Here is an 18,553-nt window from a genome sequence, read left to right on the forward strand (position 1 = left end):
AGGGGGGTAGAAGGCACTGGAGTGGTTGGATATGGACACTGGACAGGCTTGTAAGAGATGGTCTCATCTTGCTTCTTTGAGGGCCCCTTCCCACTCATGGTGGTCCTGGGGACAAGGAGAAAAGGAATGTCAACGATTTCAAGATGTTCAAACCTGCCAAGCATTAGAACACCATCTCTTCGACACTACTTCATTCTCTTCTGAATCCTCAGTCTCCCAAAGCAGACAGGAGGCATCTGGTCCAAGAGGGGTTCCAGGCAGCGTCCCTTCCACAGGCCATCTCCCCTCTAGCCCACAAGTCCAAAGACCAGGCCCCAGGCTTTCAACTCATCTAATGGCTGTGCCTTCTCTAGGGGCACCAAGGAACTTCTGGGCTCCTTCTCTGCCTTCTAGGAGGCTCTACGGGGCTGGGTCGCGTGCTCTCCGCCGACTTGTGCCACCCGGCCAGTTGTCTCCTCCTACATTTGCCACATATTGGCACGGGAGGACCAAGTGAGGGGACGTCCTCTCGGAGAGATACATGGCGAACAGAATCGAGGTCCTCTGTCTTACATTGTTTCCTCGAATCTCTCAGTACTTTCTAGCTCCGCTTGATTTCCGACCCCAGGAGAGGGGGGTGGGTCCGAAGCCTAACAGTTGGCTTCCCATTTCTGTCTTTCCTGAATGTTTTCCCCACACCAAAGGACCTAAAACAACATTGATAACCTGATATGGTGTCTGTGGGCCAGCCATCCAGGTGCAAGTAGCCAGGTACCTGGGGCCCAGGATCTCTCCCAAGGCTGCTGTCAAGATGTCATCTGGGTCTTGGGTCATCTCCACGCTTCCTGGGCAGAAAAACCTGCTTTGGAGCTCATTCTGGTGGCTGTGAGCGGCCAGGGTCCCCCATGACCGTAAGTAGGAAATATTCTTTCTTTGCCACATGGGCCTCTCCAGAATACAGCCCACAAGGAGCAGCCGGCTTCCCTGGGAACAGATGAGGGACGGAGGGAGGGAGGCCGGGCGGGCGGGCAAGCCCAAGGGGAGACCAGGTTCTTTGTAAACTAACCTCAGAAGTGACATCCTATCACTTTTGCCATATTCTGTCCTTTACAAGAGAGTCAGCAGTTCCTGACTCTAATCAAGAGGCAGAGTCGGTGACACAAAACGATGTGTACCAAAGATGGGAATCGTTGGAGACCCTTCAAGGCTGCCCTCCATACTTTGGTGGGACTTGACCTCAGCTAGCCACCGCTAGAATCTTGGCATCCCTACTAGGACGTGAACTAGGAGAACATTTGATCCAGCCTTTCTGGGATCCTTACGGCAGCTTGCCTACAAGTACCTCACACAAGGGTGCCTGTGTGGCTCTGTCAGTCCAGCGTCTGACTCTTGATTTCGGTTCAGGTCGTGATCACATGATCTGGGAAATCCTGCCCAACGTCCCGTTCTGCCCTCGAAGTGGAAGCCTGTCTAGGAATCTCTCTCTCTCTCTCTCTCTCTCTCTCTCTCTCCCCCCCCAGCATGCATGTGTGTGTCCCTTTTCCCTCTCTATCTCTCAAAAAGGAAGAAGAAGAAGGACTAGTAGTAGTAGTAGTAGTAGTAGTAGTAGTAGTACCAGGAGAAGTTATGTGCAGCCGTTGATAATTAGACAGCCCTGGTTACAATGGGAGCACTGACATTCGCTAGCTGTGTGATCTTGGGGCAAGTTGTTTCCCCTCTCTGAACCTCAGTAATTTAGGGCACACTGGGTTATCGGGACAATTAAGGGACCCACCAAATGCTCTTCAAACCCTTCATTGCTTGGCATAGAATCCCTTAATAAAACCAATTCTGAGGCGCAGTAGGATCAGCAATTTGAGATGTTTATTTCTTTCTTTTTTATTTGATGCTTCACGTTGAAAAATATTCTCTCACACTCCTATGGCTATAGGGAATGTGTAGCATCAGATAAATAATGGGCTGGGTCTCATAGAAAAGGAGCAATGGGTATGGCTTCAGGGGTAAGCACAGGAGCTTTTGTGCTCTGGCTGTGAGTGTTGGTGGCTGCTGGGAAGGGGAATCAGACCAGCAGGGGACCCGAGAACTTGGAGTCTGGCCAGTGCACCCTTGCTCCTTTCTTGGGCTTCTGGGGTTTCAGGGGAGCCTTGGGCCCTTGAGGGTATTTGGAGGCTGTGCCCGGAACAGCAGGAGCAGGAGCAGGAGCAGGAGCAGGAGCAGGAGCTGGAGCAGGAGGTCTCCCGGAGACAGGCTGGACCTTGGGCCCAGAGTGGGCCAGCTTCTGCCTGAGGCAATGGTTTTCTGCCTGGAGCCTTCGGAACTCCCTCTGTGCCCACAGGACAGCCTTCTGGCTCTCCTCACATGTGTTCTCCACCAGGAGGCGCTCCCGGTCATGCAAGGAGGAGATCTTCTGCCATTCCCCATGCAGGTCCTGGGCCATGTTCCTGTAGAGGCCTAAGTTCCACAGGGCAGCATCCGTCCTCCTGCGCACCTTGGCAAGGTCGTTCTTCAGTTGCAGGCAGCGTGCCTTCTCCTCCCTCATCTTCCTCTCCACGTGTTTGATGTGCTCCTCGCACAGCTTAGGCTCTGCCTCGAGCTTCAGGCACAACTTGTGAATCTCACTCTCCAGGAGGGTGTTTCGAAGGTGAAAAGATCCTTGCTCAGCATGGTGGATTGCTTTGTTCCCTGTGAGCTCTTCGTTCCGTGGACGTGCCTTCTTCAGTGCCCGGGAAGGCTTTCCTTTGCTCCCGGGGCTCCCGCCTGAGGGCCCATGGTCCGTGGAGGAGGAGCCAGGCCGCACCTGCCTGCTTGAGCCCCGACCTTCCAGATGATGTCTAAGAGGCTCTAGCAGATGCATCATCTTCAGGAGGATCTGGCTGAGGGTGTGGCCTTGGCTCTGGCCCTCAGCCCTGGCCTGCCGCCGCACTCCTCCCTCACCAAGTTCTGGCCTGCCTGCCTCCCCTGCCTCTTCCTGCGCTGTCTGTCCACAGCTGCCAATGTCCGGAACCAGCGGGTCTGCACTTCCCTGCAGATCAGGGCTGTCCTTGATGCCTTCTGGTATTTTCCTCACAGGGGGTTCTCCATCTCCCTGGGCTGCTCCACAGATGGGACTTTCATTAGTCAGCTGCTCAGGGCTCTTCCACAGCCTTTCCCGAACCCCCTTCAGCAATTGCGTAGCGTTGTCCACGAAAAAAAATATGCGGCACCTTCATTCAGGGCAGCCAGAGCAAGAATCTGTAATGGGAGAGGACGGGCCGTCTGCTCAGAGGATGCCACGGCTCCACAGGCTTGTGCGTCCGCTTCGGTGTTCTCCATGCCTTTTCGAGAGACTGCCTTCTGGGCACAAGGCCCCTTTCTTCTTTGGAAGCTGAGTCCACTCCTTACTAGGAACATCACCGCTGCAGTGCCCACCAGCATCTCCCAGCCAAATCCAGAGACTCGTGGCACATGTGGCAAACGTTCGTCCATCACCAACCCAGCAGCCCACAGCTGCTCCAGGACAGCCCACAGCGGCTCCAGAACTGTGTGGGGAGACATTTGGATGGCCAACAGCTGGCTCCGAAGAGCCTTGTGGCTTTGTCTGCGATCACCAGTGTCCTCTGGACCGCTAGTAACTGCTTGGAACCCCTAGGAGGGTTCCGTCTCCGACACAAACCAGTGCCTGGCAACAGGAGCTGAAGGGACTAGGGGTGGGGGAGGTGCACCTGAGTCTCCAATGCCAATCAGGGCCTGGCAACAAGCGCCCAAGGTACTTAGGGTAGGGGAGGTGAATCACTATATTGTAGACCCGAAACAAATACAACCCTTGGAATTAAAAGGTGAAAAATTTAAAAAAAATAAAAATAAAAACCATACTAGCCATCAAAGGCAGAAAGATAACAAATACCCAAACACTTAAAAAGGAACATTCAGGATTATCAAAGGGAAAAGATAAAATCTCAACGCATGGAACTGAAGGAAAATGAAAACACAGCATAGTAAAATTTGTGGGACACAGTTGAATCAATGGAGAGCAAAATGTATAACCCTCAGGGCATACATAAGAAAGCAGGAGGAGCATCTGGGTGGCTCAGTCACTTAGTCCCACTACTGAGTTTGACTCGGGTCATGATCAGCCACGGGGCTGTGAGACTGAACCTGCTTTGTACCAGTGCTGTGCATGGAGGCTGCTGCTCTCTCTCTCTCTCTCTCTCTCTCTCCTCTTTCCCTGTCTAAAAACAAAACGAGTCTCAAAACAATAAGCTCTCAGTTTTAGAACCTAGAAAAAGGAGCGAAGATGAAACTAAAGAATAAAACTGAAAGAATCCTTCTACCCCATTTCAACATCTAGAGCTACAGTATGCAACAGGGTGTGGTGTTGGTGAAGGGATAGACAACTGGAACAGAAGAAAGATAGGTTATTGAAATTGGATCAAGCACCCAGAATGAGACCTCCTGCCAATATGTCCAATGGGGTTTTGACAAAGGTAAAAAGCCGTTCAATGAAGGAGTGACAGCGTTTTGAATCAATGGTGCTAGAGCCAGTGGACTTCCATAGGCAAAGAAGAAGAAGGAGAAGAAGAAGAGGGAGGGGGAGAGGGAGGAGGACGTGGAGGATGAGGAGGACGAGGACCACAATCTAAGTCTCAAACCCTAGACCAAACGTAACTCAGGGCGCCTGGGTGACTCAGCCGGTGAGGCAGCCAGCTCTTCATTTTGGCTCTTGTCATGCTCTCCGCTTCCCGGGACAGAGTCAGCCTCCAAGCGCCCTGAGCAGTCTGCTTGAGGATGCTCATTTCCCTTCTTCCTCCACCCTACTCCCTGCTCATACACAAGATCACGCTCTCAAAAAGAAAAAAAAAAAAAAAAAAAACTTAAATATTTACTCAAAATGAATCAACACCTTACATGTAAAATAATAAGTCTCAGAAGGAAAAAATGGGGGGGGGGAAAATTCCAGCATGCAAAGCTAGGTAAAGAATCCTCCAACTGGACATCAAATCATTGTCCATCACGGAAAAGTTGATTAATTGGACATGATCCAACAATCAGAATTGGAAGTCTGTACTGTCTGCAACACCTTGTTAAGGAGAACCAAAAGAAAAGCTACAAACTGGAAGAAAATATGTGTAAAACACATACGTGATGAAGGACTCCCGTCTGAAGTGTAGAAATTCAAAGGTTCACCCCCCAAATAAGCAAGCAATCCAGTCAGCAAAAGGAAAAAAAAAAATGGGCGAAAGACCTCAAAACTTCACCAGAGTATACAGATGGAAATCACATAAAAAGCTGCCATTGGTGCAATTCAAATGTAAAGTCCACTGAGCTCTCCCTGCACACCTATCACAAGGATTCAACCCAAACGCACCGGAGAGGGAGAGAGAGACCCCACTACCAGATGCAAGGCAGGATGTGCAATGACTGGATCACTCGTGCATCGCTCGTGACAATGGTAGAGGTTAGAGCTAACTCTTGAAAACAGTTAACAGTTCCTTTGCTTTGTCAAAGCCTTGATTTCAATTCCAGTTAACATGCAGCGTCCTATCAATTTCGGATGCCCAATACAGGGACTCAACCCTTCCTTGCACACAGTTGCTCTGAAAACCAGACTCGCAACCACCATAGGACCCAGTCATTGCACTCTTGGCACTGGTCGGAGAGAAATCAAAACTTACGTTGGCTCAAAAAGCTGTACATGAATGTATCTGTGTCCTGATGGAAGCAGTGGGGCTGCCAAGGGGGTAGAAGGCACTGGAGTGGTTGGATATGGACACTGGACAGGCTTGTAAGAGATGGTCTCATCTTGCTTCTTTGAGGGCCCCTTCCCACTCATGGTGGTCCTGGGGACAAGGAGAAAAGGAATGTCAACGATTTCAAGATGTTCAAACCTGCCAAGCTTTAGAACACCATCTCTTCGACACTACTTCATTCTCTTCTGAATCCTCAGTCTCCCAAAGCAGACAGGAGGCATCTGGTCCAAGAGGGGTTCCAGGCAGCGTCCCTTCCACAGGCCATCTCCCCTCTAGCCCACAAGTCCAAAGACCAGGCCCCAGGCTTTCAACTCATCTAATGGCTGTGCCTTCTCTAGGGGCACCAAGGAACTTCTGGGCTCCTTCTCTGCCTTCTAGGAGGCTCTACGGGGCTGGGTCGCGTGCTCTCCGCCGACTTGTGCCACCCGGCCAGTTGTCTCCTCCTACATTTGCCACATATTGGCACGGGAGGACCAAGTGAGGGGACGTCCTCTCGGAGAGATACATGGCGAACAGAATCGAGGTCCTCTGTCTTACATTGTTTCCTCGAATCTCTCAGTACTTTCTAGCTCCGCTTGATTTCCGACCCCAGGAGAGGGGGGGGTGGGTCCGAAGCCTAACAGTTGGCTTCCCATTTCTGTCTTTCCTGAATGTTTTCCCCACACCAAAGGACCTAAAACAACATTGATAACCTGATATGGTGTCTGTGGGCCAGCCATCCAGGTGCAAGTAGCCAGGTACCTGGGGCCCAGGATCTCTCCCAAGGCTGCTGTCAAGATGTCATCTGGGTCTTGGGTCATCTCCACGCTTCCTGGGCAGAAAAACCTGCTTTGGAGCTCATTCTGGTGGCTGTGAGCGGCCAGGGTCCCCCATGACCGTAAGTAGGAAATATTCTTTCTTTGCCACATGGGCCTCTCCAGAATACAGCCCACAAGGAGCAGCCGGCTTCCCTGGGAACAGATGAGGGACGGAGGGAGGGAGGCCGGGCGGGCGGGCAAGCCCAAGGGGAGACCAGGTTCTTTGTAAACTAACCTCAGAAGTGACATCCTATCACTTTTGCCATATTCTGTCCTTTACAAGAGAGTCAGCAGTTCCTGACTCTAATCAAGAGGCAGAGTCGGTGACACAAAACGATGTGTACCAAAGATGGGAATCGTTGGAGACCCTTCAAGGCTGCCCTCCATACTTTGGTGGGACTTGACCTCAGCTAGCCACCGCTAGAATCTTGGCATCCCTACTAGGACGTGAACTAGGAGAACATTTGATCCAGCCTTTCTGGGATCCTTACGGCAGCTTGCCTACAAGTACCTCACACAAGGGTGCCTGTGTGGCTCTGTCAGTCCAGCGTCTGACTCTTGATTTCGGTTCAGGTCGTGATCACATGATCTGGGAAATCCTGCCCAACGTCCCGTTCTGCCCTCGAAGTGGAAGCCTGTCTAGGAATCTCTCTCTCTCTCTCTCTCTCTCTCTCTCTCTCTCTGCCCCTCCCCTGCATGCATGTGTGTGTGTCCCTTTTCCCTCTCTATCTCTCAAAAAGGAAGAAGAAGAAGGACTAGTAGTAGTAGTAGTAGTAGTAGTAGTAGTACCAGGAGAAGTTATGTGCAGCCGTTGATAATTAGACAGCCCTGGTTACAATGGGAGCACTGACATTCGCTAGCTGTGTGATCTTGGGGCAAGTTGTTTCCCCTCTCTGAACCTCAGTAATTTAGGGCACACTGGGTTATCGGGACAATTAAGGGACCCACCAAATGCTCTTCAAACCCTTCATTGCTTGGCATAGAATCCCTTAATAAAACCAATTCTGAGGCGCAGTAGGATCAGCAATTTGAGATGTTTATTTCTTTCTTTTTTTATTTGATGCTTCACGTTGAAAAATATTCTCTCACACTCCTATGGCTATAGGGAATGTGTAGCATCAGATAAATAATGGGCTGGGTCTCATAGAAAAGGAGCAATGGGTATGGCTTCAGGGGTAAGCACAGGAGCTTTTGTGCTCTGGCTGTGAGTGTTGGTGGCTGCTGGGAAGGGGAATCAGACCAGCAGGGGACCCGAGAACTTGGAGTCTGGCCAGTGCACCCTTGCTCCTTTCTTGGGCTTCTGGGGTTTCAGGGGAGCCTTGGGCCCTTGAGGGTATTTGGAGGCTGTGCCCGGAACAGCACAGCAGGAGCAGGAGCAGGAGCAGGAGCAGGAGCAGGAGCAGGAGCTGGAGCAGGAGGTCTCCCGGAGACAGGCTGGACCTTGGGCCCAGAGTGGGCCAGCTTCTGCCTGAGGCAATGGTTTTCTGCCTGGAGCCTTCGGAACTCCCTCTGTGCCCACAGGACAGCCTTCTGGCTCTCCTCACATGTGTTCTCCACCAGGAGGCGCTCCCGGTCATGCAAGGAGGAGATCTTCTGCCATTCCCCATGCAGGTCCTGGGCCATGTTCCTGTAGAGGCCTAAGTTCCACAGGGCAGCATCCGTCCTCCTGCGCACCTTGGCAAGGTCGTTCTTCAGTTGCAGGCAGCGTGCCTTCTCCTCCCTCATCATCTTCCTCTCCACGTGTTTGATGTGCTCCTCGCACAGCTTAGGCTCTGCCTCGAGCTTCAGGCACAACTTGTGAATCTCACTCTCCAGGAGGGTGTTTCGAAGGTGAAAAGATCCTTGCTCAGCATGGTGGATTGCTTTGTTCCCTGTGAGCTCTTCGTTCCGTGGACGTGCCTTCTTCAGTGCCCGGGAAGGCTTTCCTTTGCTCCCGGGGCTCCCGCCTGAGGGCCCATGGTCCGTGGAGGAGGAGCCAGGCCGCACCTGCCTGCTTGAGCCCCGACCTTCCAGATGATGTCTAAGAGGCTCTAGCAGATGCATCATCTTCAGGAGGATCTGGCTGAGGGTGTGGCCTTGGCTCTGGCCCTCAGCCCTGGCCCTGCCGCCGCACTCCTCCCTCACCAAGTTCTGGCCTGCCTGCCTCCCCTGCCTCTTCCTGCGCTGTCTGTCCACAGCTGCCAATGTCCGGAACCAGCGGGTCTGCACTTCCCTGCAGATCAGGGCTGTCCTTGATGCCTTCTGGTATTTTCCTCACAGGGGGTTCTCCATCTCCCTGGGCTGCTCCACAGATGGGACTTTCATTAGTCAGCTGCTCAGGGCTCTTCCACAGCCTTTCCCGAACCCCCTTCAGCAATTGCGTAGCGTTGTCCACGGAAAAAAAATATGCGGCACCTTCATTCAGGGCAGCCAGAGCAAGAATCTGTAATGGGAGAGGACGGGCCGTCTGCTCAGAGGATGCCACGGCTCCACAGGCTTGTGCGTCCGCTTCGGTGTTCTCCATGCCTTTTCGAGAGACTGCCTTCTGGGCACAAGGCCCCTTTCTTCTTTGGAAGCTGAGTCCACTCCTTACTAGGAACATCACCGCTGCAGTGCCCACCAGCATCTCCCAGCCAAATCCAGAGACTCGTGGCACATGTGGCAAACGTTCGTCCATCACCAACCCAGCAGCCCACAGCTGCTCCAGGACAGCCCACAGCGGCTCCAGAACTGTGTGGGGAGACATTTGGATGGCCAACAGCTGGCTCCGAAGAGCCTTGTGGCTTTGTCTGCGATCACCAGTGTCCTCTGGACCGCTAGTAACTGCTTGGAACCCCTAGGAGGGTTCCGTCTCCGACACAAACCAGTGCCTGGCAACAGGAGCTGAAGGGACTAGGGGTGGGGGAGGTGCACCTGAGTCTCCAATGCCAATCAGGGCCTGGCAACAAGCGCCCAAGGTACTTAGGGTAGGGGAGGTGAATCACTATATTGTAGACCCGAAACAAATACAACCCTTGGAATTAAAAGGTGAAAAATTTAAAAAAAATAAAAAAATAAAAACCATACTAGCCATCAAAGGCAGAAAGATAACAAATACCCAAACACTTAAAAAGGAACATTCAGGATTATCAAAGGGAAAAGATAAAATCTCAACGCATGGAACTGAAGGAAAATGAAAACACAGCATAGTAAAATTTGTGGGACACAGTTGAATCAATGGAGAGCAAAATGTATAACCCTCAGGGCATACATAAGAAAGCAGGAGGAGCATCTGGGTGGCTCAGTCACTTAGTCCCACTACTGAGTTTGACTCGGGTCATGATCAGCCACGGGGCTGTGAGACTGAACCTGCTTTGTACCAGTGCTGTGCATGGAGGCTGCTTAATAATCTCTCTCTCTCTCTCTCTCTCTCTCTCTCTCTCTCCCCTTTCCCTGTCTAAAAACAAAACGAGTCTCAAAACAATAAGCTCTCAGTTTTAGAACCTAGAAAAAGGAGCGAAGATGAAACTAAAGAATAAAACTGAAAGAATCCTTCTACCCCATTTCAACATCTAGAGCTACAGTATGCAACAGGGTGTGGTGTTGGTGAAGGGATAGACAAGTGGAACAGAAGAAAGATAGGTTATTGAAATTGGATCAAGCACCCAGAATGAGACCTCCTGCCAATATGTCCAATGGGGTTTTGACAAAGGTAAAAAGCCGTTCAATGAAGGAGTGACAGCGTTTTGAATCAATGGTGCTAGAGCCAGTGGACTTCCATAGGCAAAGAAGAAGAAGGAGAAGAAGAAGAGGGAGGGGGAGAGGGAGGAGGACGTGGAGGATGAGGAGGACGAGGACCACAATCTAAGTCTCAAACCCTAGACCAAACGTAACTCAGGGCGCCTGGGTGACTCAGCCGGTGAGGCAGCCAGCTCTTCATTTTGGCTCTTGTCATGCTCTCCGCTTCCCGGGACAGAGTCAGCCTCCAAGCGCCCTGAGCAGTCTGCTTGAGGATGCTCATTTCCCTTCTTCCTCCACCCTACTCCCTGCTCATGCACAAGATCACGCTCTCAAAGAGAAAAAAAAAAAAACTTAAATATTTACTCAAAATGAATCAACACCTTACATGTAAAATAATAAGTCTCAGAAGGAAAAAATGGGGGGGGAAAATTCCAGCATGCAAAGCTAGGTAAAGAATCCTCCAACTGGACATCAAATCATTGTCCATCACGGAAAAGTTGATTAATTGGACATGATCCAACAATCAGAATTGGAAGTCTGTACTGTCTGCAACACCTTGTTAAGGAGAACCAAAAGAAAAGCTACAAACTGGAAGAAAATATGTGTAAAACACATACGTGATGAAGGACTCCCGTCTGAAGTGTAGAAATTCAAAGGTTCACCCCCCAAATAAGCAAGCAATCCAGTCAGCAAAAGGAAAAAATAAAAATGGGCGAAAGACCTCAAAACTTCACCAGAGTATACAGATGGAAATCACATAAAAAGCTGCCATTGGTGCAATTCAAATGTAAAGTCCACTGAGCTCTCCCTGCACACCTATCACAAGGATTCAACCCAAACGCACCGGAGAGGGAGAGAGAGACCCCACTACCAGATGCAAGGCAGGATGTGCAATGACTGGATCACTCGTGCATCGCTCGTGACAATGGTAGAGGTTAGAGCTAACTCTTGAAAACAGTTAACAGTTCCTTTGCTTTGTCAAAGCCTTGATTTCAATTCCAGTTAACATGCAGCGTCCTATCAATTTCGGATGCCCAATACAGGGACTCAACCCTTCCTTGCACACAGTTGCTCTGAAAACCAGACTCGCAACCACCATAGGACCCAGTCATTGCACTCTTGGCACTGGTCGGAGAGAAATCAAAACTTACGTTGGCTCAAAAAGCTGTACATGAATGTATCTGTGTCCTGATGGAAGCAGTGGGGCTGCCAAGGGGGTAGAAGGCACTGGAGTGGTTGGATATGGACACTGGACAGGCTTGTAAGAGATGGTCTCATCTTGCTTCTTTGAGGGCCCCTTCCCACTCATGGTGGTCCTGGGGACAAGGAGAAAAGGAATGTCAACGATTTCAAGATGTTCAAACCTGCCAAGCTTTAGAACACCATCTCTTCGACACTACTTCATTCTCTTCTGAATCCTCAGTCTCCCAAAGCAGACAGGAGGCATCTGGTCCAAGAGGGGTTCCAGGCAGCGTCCCTTCCACAGGCCATCTCCCCTCTAGCCCACAAGTCCAAAGACCAGGCCCCAGGCTTTCAACTCATCTAATGGCTGTGCCTTCTCTAGGGGCACCAAGGAACTTCTGGGCTCCTTCTCTGCCTTCTAGGAGGCTCTACGGGGCTGGGGGTCGCGTGCTCTCCGCCGACTTGTGCCACCCGGCCAGTTGTCTCCTCCTACATTTGCCACATATTGGCACGGGAGGACCAAGTGAGGGGACGTCCTCTCGGAGAGATACATGGCGAACAGAATCGAGGTCCTCTGTCTTACATTGTTTCCTCGAATCTCTCAGTACTTTCTAGCTCCGCTTGATTTCCGACCCCAGGAGAGGGGGGGGGTGGGTCCGAAGCCTAACAGTTGGCTTCCCATTTCTGTCTTTCCTGAATGTTTTCCCCACACCAAAGGACCTAAAACAACATTGATAACCTGATATGGTGTCTGTGGGCCAGCCATCCAGGTGCAAGTAGCCAGGTACCTGGGGCCCAGGATCTCTCCCAAGGCTGCTGTCAAGATGTCATCTGGGTCTTGGGTCATCTCTCCACGCTTCCTGGGCAGAAAAACCTGCTTTGGAGCTCATTCTGGTGGCTGTGAGCGGCCAGGGTCCCCCATGACCGTAAGTAGGAAATATATTTTCTTTGCCACATGGGCCTCTCCAGAATACAGCCCACAAGGAGCAGCCGGCTTCCCTGGGAACAGATGAGGGACGGAGGGAGGGAGGCCGGGCGGGCGGGCAAGCCCAAGGGGAGACCAGGTTCTTTGTAAACTAACCTCTCAGAAGTGACATCCTATCACTTTTGCCATATTCTGTCCTTTACAAGAGAGTCAGCAGTTCCTGACTCTAATCAAGAGGCAGAGTCGGTGACACAAAACGATGTGTACCAAAGATGGGAATCGTTGGAGACCCTTCAAGGCTGCCCTCCATACTTTGGTGGGACTTGACCTCAGCTAGCCACCGCTAGAATCTTGGCATCCCTACTAGGACGTGAACTAGGAGAACATTTGATCCAGCCTTTCTGGGATCCTTACGGCAGCTTGCCTACAAGTACCTCACACAAGGGTGCCTGTGTGGCTCTGTCAGTCCAGCGTCTGACTCTTGATTTCGGTTCAGGTCGTGATCACATGATCTGGGAAATCCTGCCCAACGTCCCGTTCTGCCCTCGAAGTGGAAGCCTGTCTAGGAATCTCTCTCTCTCTCTCTCTCTCTCTCTCTCTCTCTGCCCCTCCCCTGCATGCATGTGTGTGTGTCCCTTTTCCCTCTCTATCTCTCAAAAAGGAAAGAAGAAGAAGACTAGTAGTAGTAGTAGTAGTAGTAGTAGTAGTAGTACCAGGAGAAGTTATGTGCAGCCGTTGATAATTAGACAGCCCTGGTTACAATGGGAGCACTGACATTCGCTAGCTGTGTGATCTTGGGGCAAGTTGTTTCCCCTCTCTGAACCTCAGTAATTTAGGGCACACTGGGTTATCGGGACAATTAAGGGACCCACCAAATGCTCTTCAAACCCTTCATTGCTTGGCATAGAATCCCTTAATAAAACCAATTCTGAGGCGCAGTAGGATCAGCAATTTGAGATGTTTATTTCTTTCTTTTTTATTTGATGCTTCACGTTGAAAAATATTCTCTCACACTCCTATGGCTATAGGGAATGTGTAGCATCAGATAAATAATGGGCTGGGTCTCATAGAAAAGGAGCAATGGGTATGGCTTCAGGGGTAAGCACAGGAGCTTTTGTGCTCTGGCTGTGAGTGTTGGTGGCTGCTGGGAAGGGGAATCAGACCAGCAGGGGACCCGAGAACTTGGAGTCTGGCCAGTGCACCCTTGCTCCTTTCTTGGGCTTCTGGGGTTTCAGGGGAGCCTTGGGCCCTTGAGGGTATTTGGAGGCTGTGCCCGGAAACAGCAGGAGCAGGAGCAGGAGCAGAGAGCAGGAGGAGCAGGAGCAGGAGCAGGAGCAGGAGGTCTCCCGGAGACAGGCTGGACCTTGGGCCCAGAGTGGGCCAGCTTCTGCCTGAGGCAATGGTTTTCTGCCTGGAGCCTTCGGAACTCCCTCTGTGCCCACAGGACAGCCTTCTGGCTCTCCTCACATGTGTTCTCCACCAGGAGGCGCTCCCGGTCATGCAAGGAGGAGATCTTCTGCCATTCCCCATGCAGGTCCTGGGCCATGTTCCTGTAGAGGCCTAAGTTCCACAGGGCAGCATCCGTCCTCCTGCGCACCTTGGCAAGGTCGTTCTTCAGTTGCAGGCAGCGTGCCTTCTCCTCCCTCATCTTCCTCTCCACGTGTTTGATGTGCTCCTCGCACAGCTTAGGCTCTGCCTCGAGCTTCAGGCACAACTTGTGAATCTCACTCTCCAGGAGGGTGTTTCGAAGGTGAAAAGATCCTTGCTCAGCATGGTGGATTGCTTTGTTCCCTGTGAGCTCTTCGTTCCGTGGACGTGCCTTCTTCAGTGCCCGGGAAGGCTTTCCTTTGCTCCCGGGGCTCCCGCCTGAGGGCCCATGGTCCGTGGAGGAGGAGCCAGGCCGCACCTGCCTGCTTGAGCCCCGACCTTCCAGATGATGTCTAAGAGGCTCTAGCAGATGCATCATCTTCAGGAGGATCTGGCTGAGGGTGTGGCCTTGGCTCTGGCCCTCAGCCCTGGCCTGCCGCCGCACTCCTCCCTCACCAAGTTCTGGCCTGCCTGCCTCCCCTGCCTCTTCCTGCGCTGTCTGTCCACAGCTGCCAATGTCCGGAACCAGCGGGTCTGCACTTCCCTGCAGATCAGGGCTGTCCTTGATGCCTTCTGGTATTTTCCTCACAGGGGGTTCTCCATCTCCCTGGGCTGCTCCACAGATGGGACTTTCATTAGTCAGCTGCTCAGGGCTCTTCCACAGCCTTTCCCGAACCCCCTTCAGCAATTGCGTAGCGTTGTGTCCACGGAAAAATATGCGGCACCTTCATTCAGGGCAGCCAGAGCAAGAATCTGTAATGGGAGAGGACGGGCCGTCTGCTCAGAGGATGCCACGGCTCCACAGGCTTGTGCGTCCGCTTCGGTGTTCTCCATGCCTTTTCGAGAGACTGCCTTCTGGGCACAAGGCCCCTTTCTTCTTTGGAAGCTGAGTCCACTCCTTACTAGGAACATCACCGCTGCAGTGCCCACCAGCATCTCCCAGCCAAATCCAGAGACTCGTGGCACATGTGGCAAACGTTCGTCCATCACCAACCCAGCAGCCCACAGCTGCTCCAGGACAGCCCACAGCGGCTCCAGAACTGTGTGGGGAGACATTTGGATGGCCAACAGCTGGCTCCGAAGAGCCTTGTGGCTTTGTCTGCGATCACCAGTGTCCTCTGGACCGCTAGTAACTGCTTGGAACCCCTAGGAGGGTTCCGTCTCCGACACAAACCAGTGCCTGGCAACAGGAGCTGAAGGGACTAGGGGTGGGGGAGGTGCACCTGAGTCTCCAATGCCAATCAGGGCCTGGCAACAAGCGCCCAAGGTACTTAGGGTAGGGGAGGTGAATCACTATATTGTAGACCCGAAACAAATACAACCCTTGGAATTAAAAGGTGAAAAATTTAAAAAAATAAAAATAAAAACCATACTAGCCATCAAAGGCAGAAAGATAACAAATACCCAAACACTTAAAAAGGAACATTCAGGATTATCAAAGGGAAAAGATAAAATCTCAACGCATGGAACTGAAGGAAAATGAAAACACAGCATAGTAAAATTTGTGGGACACAGTTGAATCAATGGAGAGCAAAATGTATAACCCTCAGGGCATACATAAGAAAGCAGGAGGAGCATCTGGGTGGCTCAGTCACTTAGTCCCACTACTGAGTTTGACTCGGGTCATGATCAGCCACGGGGCTGTGAGACTGAACCTGCTTTGTACCAGTGCTGTGCATGGAGGCTGCTTAATCTCTCTCTCTCTCTCTCTCTCTCTCTCTCTCCTCTTTCCCTGTCTAAAAACAAAACGAGTCTCAAAACAATAAGCTCTCAGTTTTAGAACCTAGAAAAAAGGAGCGAAGATGAAACTAAAGAATAAAACTGAAAGAATCCTTCTACCCCATTTCAACATCTAGAGCTACAGTATGCAACAGGGTGTGGTGTTGGTGAAGGGATAGACAACTGGAACAGAAGAAAGATAGGTTATTGAAATTGGATCAAGCACCCAGAATGAGACCTCCTGCCAATATGTCCAATGGGGTTTTGACAAAGGTAAAAAGCCGTTCAATGAAGGAGTGACAGCGTTTTGAATCAATGGTGCTAGAGCCAGTGGACTTCCATAGGCAAAGAAGAAGAAGGAGAAGAAGAAGAGGGAGGGGGAGAGGGAGGAGGACGTGGAGGATGAGGAGGACGAGGACCACAATCTAAGTCTCAAACCCTAGACCAAACGTAACTCAGGGCGCCTGGGTGACTCAGCCGGTGAGGCAGCCAGCTCTTCATTTTGGCTCTTGTCATGCTCTCCGCTTCCCGGGACAGAGTCAGCCTCCAAGCGCCCTGAGCAGTCTGCTTGAGGATGCTCATTTCCCTTCTTCCTCCACCCTACTCCCTGCTCATGCACAAGATCACGCTCTCAAAGAGAAAAAAAAAAAAACTTAAATATTTACTCAAAATGAATCAACACCTTACATGTAAAATAATAAGTCTCAGAAGGAAAAAATGGGGGGGGAAAATTCCAGCATGCAAAGCTAGGTAAAGAATCCTCCAACTGGACATCAAATCATTGTCCATCACGGAAAAGTTGATTAATTGGACATGATCCAACAATCAGAATTGGAAGTCTGTACTGTCTGCAACACCTTGTTAAGGAGAACCAAAAGAAAAGCTACAAACTGGAAGAAAATATGTGTGTAAAACACATACGTGATGAAGGACTCCCGTCTGAAGTGTAGAAATTCAAAGGTTCACCCCCCAAATAAGCAAGCAATCCAGTCAGCAAAAGGAAAAAAAAAAAAAAAAAATGGGCGAAAGACCTCAAAACTTCACCAGAGTATACAGATGGAAATCACATAAAAAGCTGCCATTGGTGCAATTCAAATGTAAAGTCCACTGAGCTCTCCCTGCACACCTATCACAAGGATTCAAACCCAAACGCACCGGAGAGGGAGAGAGAGACCCCACTACCAGATGCAAGGCAGGATGTGCAATGACTGGATCACTCGTGCATCGCTCGTGACAATGGTAGAGGTTAGAGCTAACTCTTGAAAACAGTTAACAGTTCCTTTGCTTTGTCAAAGCCTTGATTTCAATTCCAGTTAACATGCAGCGTCCTATCAATTTCGGATGCCCAATACAGGGACTCAACCCTTCCTTGCACACAGTTGCTCTGAAAACCAGACTCGCAACCACCATAGGACCCAGTCATTGCACTCTTGGCACTGGTCGGAGAGAAATCAAAACTTACGTTGGCTCAAAAAGCTGTACATGAATGTATCTGTGTCCTGATGGAAGCAGTGGGGCTGCCAAGGGGGTAGAAGGCACTGGAGTGGTTGGATATGGACACTGGACAGGCTTGTAAGAGATGGTCTCATCTTGCTTCTTTGAGGGCCCCTTCCCACTCATGGTGGTCCTGGGGACAAGGAGAAAAGGAATGTCAACGATTTCAAGATGTTCAAACCTGCCAAGCTTTAGAACACCATCTCTTCGACACTACTTCATTCTCTTCTGAATCCTCAGTCTCCCAAAGCAGACAGGAGGCATCTGGTCCAAGAGGGGTTCCAGGCAGCGTCCCTTCCACAGGCCATCTCCCCTCTAGCCCACAAGTCCAAAGACCAGGCCCCAGGCTTTCAACTCATCTAATGGCTGTGCCTTCTCTAGGGGCACCAAGGAACTTCTGGGCTCCTTCTCTGCCTTCTAGGAGGCTCTACGGGGCTGGGTCGCGTGCTCTCCGCCGACTTGTGCCACCCGGCCAGTTGTCTCCTCCTACATTTGCCACATATTGGCACGGGAGGACCAAGTGAGGGCACGTCCTCTCGGAGAGATACATGGCGAACAGAATCGAGGTCCTCTGTCTTACATTGTTTCCTCGAATCTCTCAGTACTTTCTAGCTCCGCTTGATTTCCGACCCCAGGAGAGGGGGGTGGGTCCGAAGCCTAACAGTTGGCTTCCCATTTCTGTCTTTCCTGAATGTTTTCCCCACACCAAAGGACCTAAAACAACATTGATAACCTGATATGGTGTCTGTGGGCCAGCCATCCAGGTGCAAGTAGCCAGGTACCTGGGGCCCAGGATCTCTCCCAAGGCTGCTGTCAAGATGTCATCTGGGTCTTGGGTCATCTCCACGCTTCCTGGGCAGAAAAACCTGCTTTGGAGCTCATTCTGGTGGCTGTGAGCGGCCAGGGTCCCCCATGACCGTAAGTAGGAAATATTCTTTCTTTGCCACATGGGCCTCTCCAGAATACAGCCCACAAGGAGCAGCCGGCTTCCCTGGGAACAGATGAGGGACGGAGGGAGGGAGGGAGGCCGGCGGGCGGGCAAGCCCAAGGGGAGACCAGGTTCTTTGTAAACTAACCTCAGAAGTGACATCCTATCACTTTTGCCATATTCTGTCCTTTACAAGAGAGTCAGCAGTTCCTGACTCTAATCAAGAGGCAGAGTCGGTGACACAAAACGATGTGTACCAAAGATGGGAATCGTTGGAGACCCTTCAAGGCTGCCCTCCATACTTTGGTGGGACTTGACCTCAGCTAGCCACCGCTAGAATCTTGGCATCCCTACTAGGACGTGAACTAGGAGAACATTTGATCCAGCCTTTCTGGGATCCTTACGGCAGCTTGCCTACAAGTACCTCACACAAGGGTGCCTGTGGGGCTCTGTCAGTCCAGCGTCTGACTCTTGATTTCGGTTCAGGTCGTGATCACATGATCTGGGAAATCCTGCC

The 18,553-nt window shown here is 51.2% G+C and overlaps 1 protein-coding gene across 2 annotated transcripts; it reads right to left on the reverse strand.

Moving 5' to 3' along the window:
* Positions 1 to 2: 2 nt before the first annotated feature.
* LOC123392530 lies at positions 3 to 18,071 on the reverse strand. 2 transcript variants are annotated; one of them, XR_006607255.1, is made up of 7 exons: positions 17,891 to 18,064; positions 17,077 to 17,241; positions 11,353 to 11,517; positions 6,447 to 6,512; positions 5,631 to 5,795; positions 706 to 824; positions 3 to 105 (listed from the first exon to the last, which is right to left on the reverse strand). XR_006607255.1 is itself a non-coding variant. In XM_045081827.1 (7 exons), the coding sequence occupies exons 1-7, from the start codon at positions 18,055 to 18,057 to the stop codon at positions 64 to 66; spliced, it is 885 nt and encodes a 294-aa protein (XP_044937762.1). In that variant the 5' UTR covers positions 18,058 to 18,071; the 3' UTR covers positions 8 to 63. The 2 variants fall into 2 exon arrangements, 1 of the variants encoding a protein (XP_044937762.1); XM_045081827.1 differs by having other exon boundaries at positions 8 to 105; positions 706 to 820; positions 17,891 to 18,071.
* Positions 18,072 to 18,553: the final 482 nt, after the last annotated feature.

The sequence above is a fragment of the Mustela putorius genome, unplaced genomic scaffold (genome assembly GCF_011764305.1).
Source record: "Mustela putorius furo isolate JIRA1106 unplaced genomic scaffold, ASM1176430v1.1 tig00000585_pilon_pilon_pilon, whole genome shotgun sequence".
NCBI classification, from domain to species: Eukaryota; Metazoa; Chordata; class Mammalia; order Carnivora; family Mustelidae; genus Mustela; species Mustela putorius.